At 41.7% G+C, this 10,733-nt stretch overlaps 1 protein-coding gene across 1 annotated transcript; it reads right to left on the reverse strand.

Moving 5' to 3' along the window:
• Positions 1–54: 54 nt before the first annotated feature.
• Positions 55–10,218, reverse strand: pla2g15 (phospholipase A2, group XV). Its single transcript, XM_030054149.1, has 7 exons — positions 9,871–10,218; positions 6,831–6,987; positions 5,173–5,291; positions 4,925–5,023; positions 4,206–4,430; positions 3,260–3,372; positions 55–2,084 (listed from the first exon to the last, which is right to left on the reverse strand). The coding sequence occupies exons 1-7, from the start codon at positions 10,016–10,018 to the stop codon at positions 1,683–1,685; spliced, it is 1,263 nt and encodes a 420-aa protein (XP_029910009.1). The 5' UTR covers positions 10,019–10,218; the 3' UTR covers positions 55–1,682.
• Positions 10,219–10,733: the final 515 nt, after the last annotated feature.

The following is a 10,733-nucleotide window of genomic DNA, read 5'->3' on the forward strand; positions in this document are numbered from 1 at the left end:
TTTTCCCCCCTAACATTTAAAGTTTGGTTATCAGAGGGACATGGCCAACAAAGAAAAGTCAAAGGCTGAACGTTATATTTTAAATATTTTACTCAATAGAAGGCAGCACATGTTCATGACACACCACTCGTGATAGTTCTTAGCAATTCTGATATTTATAGGATATCATCTTGGGTTTGGCCCAGCAAAGGGGCAAATGGCACCGTACAATCAGTCGGGTCAGAGAGAGCTTCAGGCTGCATTTGCACAGGGACAGATTTTTAACTTTACATGACACCAATCTGAATTTTATTCCTCTCCAAACATGAGGGGTGAGAGAAATAAATTAATAAATAACTGAAAACAAACACTGTTTAAAACAACAATGAAAAGATCAAATTTGTATTTGTAAAGTGTCAAAAGCCCCACCATTTGAGCCAATGTAAATCCAGCCTGTTGAGCCCCTGGTTAGAACCACACCCACATACAAATGTCATTTAACCCATTTCACTAGTTTCAGGAGAATGAATGGGACACTCCGCTTGTCTGGATGGAGGTTGGCGGGACGATGGGCGAGAGGGGTTCAACAGGAAAGAGGAGTGAGCAGCAGTTACATGTTAAAGATAGGCGTGGAGTTATGAGAGAGTCAGGCGAGTCTTTCTCAGCACAGGTGGAGATGCACAGGTGAGCCTTCTCACTGTTAGTCTGTGTGTGCTGCCAGCAGGCTGCTGAGTCGCTTCAACAGTTTTCCTCCTGAAACAACGGCATGATTCTGTCCTCAGAGGAGAAAAGACCCCCCTCATGAGGAAAACAGTCTCCAGAGCAGAATGTGACTTTACCTTTTTTTTTTCTTTTTTCTTTTTTTTGAGGCTGTCCATGTACCTGATCATTTTGAAACAGAAAAGCTCAACGATTTGATCACAGTAACGGTTCAATATTCTTAAGTGTCTTGACTCAGCACTTAACATACAGCACACAATAAAAAGAGGAAAAAGCCACAGGATTCAGGGACACGGCCATCAACTTGATTACATGCAAAAATTAAACAACTAGATCACAATGAATGAACATAAAAATGATTAAAAAATTGGCAATTTAAGGATAAATGGAAACAAAAATCACTTAATATTCTGATTAGTTTTGTTAAATGCTTTAATCATACACTAAGCACTGAAACCTGTGACCTATTGCACTGAACAACAAAGAAATATGTGCTTCACCATTTACCCTAAAGCGAGACATTAGAATCAAAGGAGTTAAGATGTCTCCTCTATAGCATTAGTAAAAATACCTCAGTGTTGAGTGGTAACTCAAAAGTGGCACATGTATCCCTGGTTTATGCTGTGACATATACTTGCGTGCAGTATACATCCTGCACCTGTCCTGAAATATATCAATTCAGTTGGTAAAATCTAGGATTGGTTTAAAAATTAGAGGCCAATATAAAAATCCTTTTGTTTTGGTTCTGCTCAACCGTAAACAATTTGACATTAACATACATTTGTGACACCATAGCCATAAAACTGAATTTGTAAGACAAAATTTCGAAGTTGTTCCTGATCAGAGCAGGGTGCACAGGGGGACAGTGTTCAGGGAAGGAGGAGAGAAGAGACAGTCCATGTCAGTCCATCATACGGCTGTGTTTGTACGTGTCTGTCAGGACAGGCAACAAGGTTTTCATGTTGTAGTGTTCTCTGCCAGCGTCACGGGGAGAACAGCACGGTCTTAATGTAAGCCACGGTCGTGAAGTTCAACAGCATGTTGACGTGTTCGTTCCCAGGCAGCTCCAACAGCGTCACTGGCTGTTTCTGCCGCCCTATCCACCGCCGGCACTGGGTGGCGCTCCGCAGGTTCACCGTCCCGTCGCCGTCCCCAAACACCACCGTGGGCTCTACGTCAGGGAACTTGTCAGAGTACTGGAAGGTCTCGGAGGTGGGCACGCCGCTGCCGTACAAGCAGTGGACGGCCACGCCGGGCGGTGTGAGGTCGGCCACCAGTGGCTCCGTGTCCTGCCGCATCAGCCAGCCGTCCTCAAAGCCGATGTCGGAGAAGAAGCGCTTGTAGTCTCGCACGGTGTAGTTGGTGGTGGGTGTCTGGACCAGCACCTGGGTGTTGATTGGAAAAGAAATGGTCTTTTATTTGCTCTGACTCATGACATTTTGTGTTTCCACAGTAGGGGTACACAAGATGCTGAAGAAACACCAAATGCATACTAAATCATTTTAACCCTGAATAATCTTTCCAGCATGCACTGATATCTTTTAATCAGTGGGGTAAAAAAAAATCAAATCCTTTACTTAACTAAAAGTAGCAATGTCATAATGGAAAAATAGTTGAATAGAGTAAAAAATCCTATTCAATGTTACTGAAGTAAAATGTCGGTGTCTGCTGTAAAATGTGCTCAAGTATCAAAGGTAAAAGTGTCGTTCTACAGAATGGCTCCTATAAGAGTGTTAAAGCATCCAACATTAACCTGTAAGAATTATTTCAAGGTTGTAGCTGTCAACTCCTCCATATACAGTTGGCTAGTCAATACTCTACCAATATGTATAATTAATGCACTATCAATGCATTAGATTTTATGAACTTACAGTATGTTTAGCATGTAAAACCTGTTCTTCAGAGAAACCAGTAACGACAGCTGTTAGATAAATGTAGTGGAGGAAAAGTAGTGTCAATACTCAATACTGGAGTTCCTCCAGACTGTGTGTACTCAGGGGATGTCGGTGTGTCACAACCTGAAACCTGCCCCACCAGCTCAGGAGCAGCTAATCCACCCACAACAATTTTATTAGTCAGGGTTTAAGGGGAGAGTTTTAGCATCATGTGGTCTAAATGCTGCCTCACAGCTTTTCCATCCGGAAACGCTGAATACTTGTCATGTTGTCTGGCATGGAAAAAAAATAATGTTTCAAAATGATGAAACATGATAGAAATACTGGCTATCAGCAGCTTCAATTCAAAAATGCAGGTAGGGGCTATTGAAAAAAGTGTTTCTTGTATTCCTTGATTGTGGCATTACTCAATCTGGTCCATTTCCTGGTGGTTTGGTAGTAGGGTGGCTTTTCCTGCTGAATTTCATTTTCTGGTGTATCAAGAAATGACTGCATTTAAGATTATGGAGTAAAAAGGGCGGGCAAAGGAATTTGCAAAAGAAAAAAGTAAAAAGAGTGATGAGAGAAAACAGGGGGAGGGAAGAAATTTTCTTTTGTAAAAGAGAAATGAGTTCTGGGCACATCTTAAAATGCGCATACACACACACACACACACACACACAGACCTTATCTGCGGGCCAAGAGTGGGCGTAGGGGAAGAGCCATGTGGTGGAGACAGCAGAACGCTGCTGGGAACGAATCTTTAAAGGGCTGATCACCGGGATCCGGTTATTATCACCTGTGGGCAGCGACGCAAAGAGAACTGAAACTTTCCAGCACAATGGATTCCAACCCGGTGTTAAAGGCATGCAGAGACATATTATATTATTATTATTAACGTATAGCTTGAGCATGAACGTGAGGGTTAGGAGACACATCTACCAAAATACAGGATCTGATGCAAACACCCTTGGTGCAATGTTGGGTGAGCACTTGTGTAGAAATCCAGCTAGTTAGAGGAAGGACAAAGGGTGAGAGTGGGCACTTCAGGGAATTCACATGAACTGAAAGCTGCACTGAATTCCCCTTTTTCACCTTTTAGCGGTGTGAGAGATAAATGTTGGAATATTTCAAAGTCTGAAGGACTTCATTGCCCAGAAATCGTGCACAAAATCAAATATCTTTGTCTGAATACCTAAATATCAATATTGTGACATTATTTTTGGGATGACCACTGATGCTTTCACAAGGTATTTACACACAAGAAATGTTTGATGAACAGTCGTTAGTAATGTGAATATGATGACCAAGCATGTGGATGGAAATAATACAACAGAACAGAGCAGTCTCATAAGTTCAGAAAAATGCATCCGTTACTGTAATGCAGAAAAAAGAACATTCTTTGCTCTTGGGTTACAAGTTTTCACTTCCTGTGCACCAGGATTTCCCAAATTTTTTACCATATCAAAAACTGGTTTTGGCAAACAGGACAAATCTATGGTGTCTCAATTAGTGAACATGGCACAGTTCCCTACAGTTTGTGCTTTTGGCTGATCACACAAGTTTATTTTTACATACAATTCTGGCCCAGTTCAGCTTTAGCTGCATTTATCCCTCATGTGCATGTCTTACCTGAGGTGACCACACGGAGGGTTTTGGCCACCCCGGCCCAGGGTGGCCCCAGGGAGACGAAAGCCTTGATGTATCTGTCCTTCCAGGCCTGCGGCTGCTGGTTGAGGAAGTACAGCGTGTACATGTTGCCCATGCTGTGGGCAATCAGCACCACAGGCCCGCCGGCTTTCTCCGCCATCTCCTCAATCATCTGCTGCAGGGCCAGGAAATACTTCTTATTCTCATCTGGAGGAGGAGGATAGGGAGCGAGAGAGGATATTAAAGATGTGGTGACAGGGTTCCCAGCATAGCACTCATGAAATTCAAGGACTTAGTGTAACTTGATATGGAGCACTTCCACAGCTTACACGTCTTATTCCTTCCTGGAAGGTTTTGAAGGGGTGATCAGACTGGTTTCACAGCTGGGCTGGAAACCACCATCTAATACTATCAATGTATGGAACAAGCTGAAATCCCTCGACTTTGCCTGTCTGGGATATGCCTCTCATCTCTATAGTATTACAGGCAGCCCATGAACAGAATGAACTCTGTAAAGGGACAATATTGCTAACAGTAACGCTATAAACAATAGCTAAACAATATTGCTAAAGAGTTCATCATTTCTGGGTGATGTTCACTCAATGGAAAGTGCACATAACTATAGTATGGCCAGTGTGTGTGTGTGTGTGTGTGTGTGTGTGTGTGTGTGTGTGTGTGTGTGGGTGTTGGGAGGTTCTCACTGGGAGCTTTTCTCCAATCGTAGGGCGCTCCTCTGACATCATCATCTCTGGTGTAACCCCACTCAACCAGAGCCTGGACTATAGTAAAGAAATACATGCCTGTGGGAAAGACAAAGGTGGTATTATCCTTTTGATAATGTGATTTTTTTTTTCTCATATTGTGTGTGTTTGTCCGTGTGTGTGTGTATGTGTGTGTGTGTGTGTGTGTGTGTGTGTGTGAGAGAGCAGGTTTGGGGTCTTGAACTCACCCACACTGCGCTTGTTGGGGTCCAGGTACTCCACTGAATACGTCTGTCCGAACCCGGGGACGCGAATGTCCACACCAGGTGGAGACAGGGTGGTATGAGTGGTACTGTTGTAGATCAGCCTGCACACACACACACACACACACACACACACACACACACACACACCATGTCACAGGGAGGATCTGTTCCTTATCAGTTAAGAGGAACTGGGAATGTGGCAAGCAACTCTTAAACGCACACTTTCACCTCTTGATACAAAGCAAGAGAAAAGCTTCCTATTTTAATTCAGAAATCACCTCAGTAATGTCTCACTACCTCGTTTTTCTGACCTCAAACCTCAGTAATAACACAACTCTACACACTGGTGGAAAATCTAACTTCAGCTCTGGATGGACCAAAAACACTAACAAACTGTGGAACTGATTCCAAGTCTCATGCAAATCATCAAGCTGTTGGTTGTTCAAGTATTACACTAACTTCATTTTTCACTGCCTTTTCACTTTGTTACATTTAAAGTGATGTTGAACTGAATGGCTGAGCTAATTCAGTATCTAACTTGCATGTCTTAGTTTTTAGCCGATCAAACGAACACACACACGCACACGCACATATAGATATATGTGTGGGTGCATGTTGTTGTGACTCAAAGGTTAGTTTGTCCACTGTAGACTGATAACTCTGTGCTTTGCTGTGGGCCTACAGGAGTTTGCAATATTTGGCTGGTCACCTTTACCCCCTCCTTGTCAAATCAAGAGGCCGCCATCCTCTACTCCAGGACAGGGTTAGAGGACAGGATCAGACTGACATGTTGATTCAGTGATATATCAGGTCGATATATACCCTTTTTTTTTTTTTTAATACTGGATGTTGGTGTGTCCATGTCTTCCCTCTTTGATATGAAAGAGGTTATTCTATAGGTCCTTCATTAACAGAAACTAACATTTCTCTTACTTCGCATTTGCAGTATTCTCTATTCATTTTGTTTATTCATTTAATTAAAAACAGATTTACTCTAGTAATCGTTTTCCTGTTTATTTGCAAAGTAATTTTCAATGTTTTTTTTTTTTTTGTTTGTTTTTTGAGATTATGTTTTTTGGCATTTTTGCTTTATTTGATAGTGACAGTAGAGAGAGACAGGCAAGGCAGGGTAGGGAGAGGGATGACATGCAGCATATGGCCTTGGTTAGATCTGAACCCAGGCCGCAGCAGTAAGGACTCAGCCTTGATATGTGGTATGCGCTCTACCACATGAGCTACTAGGGCACCCCAGTTATTTTCAAAGATAAAGATACTGAATATCAACACAAAATATCAGCAACTATCAGCTTCATTTAAAAAAGAAAAATAAATAAAGATGAATAAAAAGAAAAAAATCAGAAGAAGTGTTGCTCAAAACATGTCATTCAAACCATAGTCCAGGATACAGATTTCCATGTTGTGATGCCTTAAAAAAATGGAAAAAAAAAAAAATAACAAAAAATAAACAAAACAAGAGATCCAAGAGATTTGACAGAGGGAAGTACTGATAACCAAAACCTAACTTTATGAGCACAGAAAAAAGGAGAAAAGCAGATAGATGGACCACTTCATCACTGATGATGAGATGCTATAATGCATGCAGACAGAAAGTCCAATACAAACAGATGCATACGCTGTACCTGATGTTGTCTATCCAACAGTCTATGGCTACAGGGACCAGCAGCTCCAGGTTGAGCCACAGAGTGAAGAACGTGTCAGTCTTCTTATAGCAGATGTAATGGACGACACTGGGCTTATCCAGCTTCGCCTCCAGCTGGTTTCCCAAATCCCCGGGAACTACAAAGAACAACATGCACACAGTGTTACAGCAAGGTACCCGTCAGCAACAACAACCAAAAAAATACATCGACAGGGTGGGGATTTTCTATTTTTTTCTAGGTTTCATTTATGTGGTAAACATGTTATTTTGGGAGCTGTTCTATCATTCTATATCAAGGGTCTTTTTGCTTTAATACACGTTACTACTCTTGCCAGAAACCGACTTGCAACAAGTTCCAGGTTCACAAATACAGACAATAATGTAAGCATGGATCACATGAGTAAAGGCTAGGGTTGCAAAATTCCGGGAATTTTCTATGTTGGAAACTTTCCATGGGAATTAATGGGAATATATGGGAATTTACAGGAATTTACAGGAATAATCTGGAAATTTGCAAAATTGCATGTTAGCCTATAAGCAGGAACTTAATGTAGTTGAAAAAGAACCATCTTCCAGCATAATCCTGGTTAAAACAACCAGATTTAATACAAATTCAGTTGAATTTCTGCCCTGCACTGTGCCTTCCTGGGTAAATATATTTGACCTGTGGTATTAAAGTTTAACTGGAAAAAATAAGTCAAAATGTGTTTATACAGTAGCTATTTAAGAGGCTATCTATCATGGTGCGAGCTAGCTTAACTGTGATGCTGGTTCTTCTGCCTTCTGCTATCCAGTTTTCATACAAATACATTTATCATAGAAGAATATAGGTTATAGTTTGATTTAGCTGCTAACTGAGGAGTGTTCATCTATTCATTCAGCCTATTTCTATTCATTTATCCACCATCAATCTTGAAGGACTGAGAAAAAAAATCTACTCAAAATAGGTCAAAGTCAAAAATGTCATTAGTTTGCACGCATGTCTGCTTATGACAAAACAAAATTTCCAAAATTCCCCAGCTGAACTTCCCATGGAAAGTTTCTGGAATGATTCTGGAAATTTACCAGGAATTTTCCACCCCTTTGCAACCCTAGTAAAGCCACACTAACCAGGATAAAGGCAGAAAGACATTATCATTCAGTGGTTTTCTCAGTGTTATGTTGCCTGGACACAATACACAAAATATTTTCAGGCGATGCCAATGAATCAGCAATTTAAGGCTGAAGTTATTCTTCATAATAGATTTGCTTCTTGTAGCCATGAATTACCTCCCTTGAGTAAAAGGCCTAGTCTCTATTTACATGGCTTCAAAATACTGTGCATGTGTTTGACAAACGCCACCAGAGGTCAATAGCCACTCACTGGTCTGTTCAATAGCAGAGATTAAACTGTGGCCCCTCTGGACAATCAGTGCAATAAAACTCAAGACTGTATCTGACTTAAGACACATGGTAAGGTTCTCTGTCTTCATTTTCTGAGGATCTACATTTTTCTCTGGACCTGAATTTATTTTTGCGGGATGTTTTGGATGGTCATCGAACAAATCTTTCCTTTTTAAGACACTAATCCATTACCTTACACAGTGTTATTCAACCTGTATTATAGGGATGGGGTGGTTATGTTACAGCAGCATCACAGTTTAACAGAGAAAATGGACTTTCCAATATTTATCTTGGCTACAGCTAACAGAAACCGTGAGGGCTCTACTGCTGTCATGTGTAGTTTGTGGTAAATATTTGATTTACTACAAATTATCAGCATGTGCAAGAATGAATAAAGTTATCACAGGCTTCACTTACCACATGAACCTCCAAGTGTGCAGTATAAACAACTAAACAATACAAATAAAACTTACAAGTCTTCTTCCAAGTTTCACCACATGAAAAAATAGCCTGCAATCCTAAAGTACATTGATCAGCTGTTAAACACACAAGCTGTTAACCACAATTTACAAGCCACAAGAAGCAGAAGGAGAACTGTGAGCCGGACTGCACACACACGCATACTTATCACACATGTAATATATATAGACACAGGCTGTGGTTGTAACTTGTCCAAATACAAGATAAAGCTTGTGCAAGTTAGAGACATTTATACTTGAAAAGGAGTACCAATGACCATAGAATGACATACTGCCAGTAGTATTTAAATTGGGGATGTACCTGCTATATTTTGCAGATGAAAAAAAAAATGAGTTTGAAGTGTTATAGTCCACTTTAACTTGTAGAGTAGTCTAAGGCACTGCTTCTTTACAATCCTGGGAATTTCAAAGGGAAGTTGGCAGCATAGCTGTAGGGTCACGTTAGGCTCCAGCTGAGTCATATGACCAGGAGGCTGCTCTGGCCATAAACACTCAGCATCTTAGCTAGCACACGCACAGGAAACGCATTTAAATGTCACTGGCTGAGAAGGGACTGCAGCGGTAGACAGATGTGATGATATGCATCCACTGTCGGAAATTCAAATTAATGGTGCTATACGGTCGTTGTTGGTGCACGTTTGAAGGCTGTAGGTGTACATATGCGTGACTTCATGAAGGCAATGTTGCGGGAAATCCCATTCAAAAAATCCGCGAGCATTTTCAGTGTGACACACACACACAATCTCCCAAAATACATTGATTCTCTTGAAAATTAAACAACTTCCACGCACTGTTACCAAACGCAAATAAAAGGGTAACGTTATGGTTGTTAAGACACCGGGAAAGTTGATATTTCTATCAACAGACGTGCTTACTGTAGGCCGAATGGAAGAGCGTCTACTGAATAATAAGAACACTTAAGAGTCATATTTCAGAGGTAAAGTATTTTGCCGATAAGCGAGGCCATATTTACTACCTTAAATTGTGAATGGGGTTTGGTGTGTCGGGCTTGTAAACAAGGCAGTGACTCCGGTGGCTCGCGGACGATGCGGAGCTGGCTGGCAGTTGCTCAACCGCCAGCTCGTTACTTGGAAATAGGCGAGGACAAACACCGTGTGTGACCCTAAAATAACCTATGTGGACGGATAACACACTTACTGAGGACCACGGGAGGTCTTTGTGGCTGACAGGACTTGTTGTTGAGACATTTGTCCAGCGGTCTCCCGCCGAGCCCAGCCGACAACAGCAACAACAAGCCGACCTGAAGCAGCGAAGAGAAGGCGGTTATCCGGTTCCGACCCGCCATGGCTCCCGATGTCTCATACCCAACCCGTCATGTCCGTCTTCCCGGTGTCTGCAGGCGTGTAATGTCAGTGGAGTTTGCTAGCTTGGTGTCAGGTCGCGAATGGCAGTCCTCGCTTGTTTCTCTATCACAAATGATGTATTCCTCTCCGCTGGCGCCGCTGGCCGCTGATGAAGATCACGAGGTTCACAGCAGATCACAGAGCAATCCACCCGGCATCACAACTCAGACAATCAAGTCGGAAGCAATCGACCTCAGATGCAGTCGGACGCGGAGTTGAGCTTTGTTCTGAATCTAAATTACAGACGCAGACACGAATCAATCAGCCACCAATCATCATTTCTAATAAAAAAATGTGTTTTAATTCACAGGAAAAAGTAGAATAAATTCGGCATGTCTCAGAGACACAGCCATATAAAGCATTCAAATTACTTCCAACCCTAAGTCCTAGGTGTGTTTGTAAAAGTGTATGTTCTCCAAGGAGAGGTTTATGATTTTATACAAATTTAACAGAAAATTATGAGTCATCAGAGGAAATAAAATATATTTATAAGGTCTTTATAACCTGCCTATTCATTACCACAGACACTGGAACATGTATATAGAGAATATAGTTTCCTTAAGTGTGTGTGTGTGTGTGTGTGTGTGTGTGAGTGATTGTGAGTGAGCAGATAAGTATGTGTGGAGATTGTGGATGGGTAGGTTGTTGGGGTCCTGG

This window comes from Myripristis murdjan, chromosome 6, assembly GCF_902150065.1.
Source record: "Myripristis murdjan chromosome 6, fMyrMur1.1, whole genome shotgun sequence".
Classification (NCBI taxonomy): domain Eukaryota; kingdom Metazoa; phylum Chordata; class Actinopteri; order Holocentriformes; family Holocentridae; genus Myripristis; species Myripristis murdjan.

Excerpts from the sequence above, each read along its gene's own strand:
- pla2g15 (XM_030054149.1), bottom strand. The coding sequence starts at position 10,018 with ATGGCGGGTCGGAACCGGATAACCGCCTTCTCTTCGCTGCTTCAGGTC. Across the intron at positions 3,373-4,205 it reads CCTCCGTGTGGTCACCTCAG|GTGATAATAACCGGATCCCG; the intron begins GTAAGACATGCA and ends CGCTGCCCACAG. Across the intron at positions 2,085-3,259 it reads ACTCTTGGCCCGCAGATAAG|GTGCTGGTCCAGACACCCAC; the intron begins GTCTGTGTGTGT and ends ATCAACACCCAG.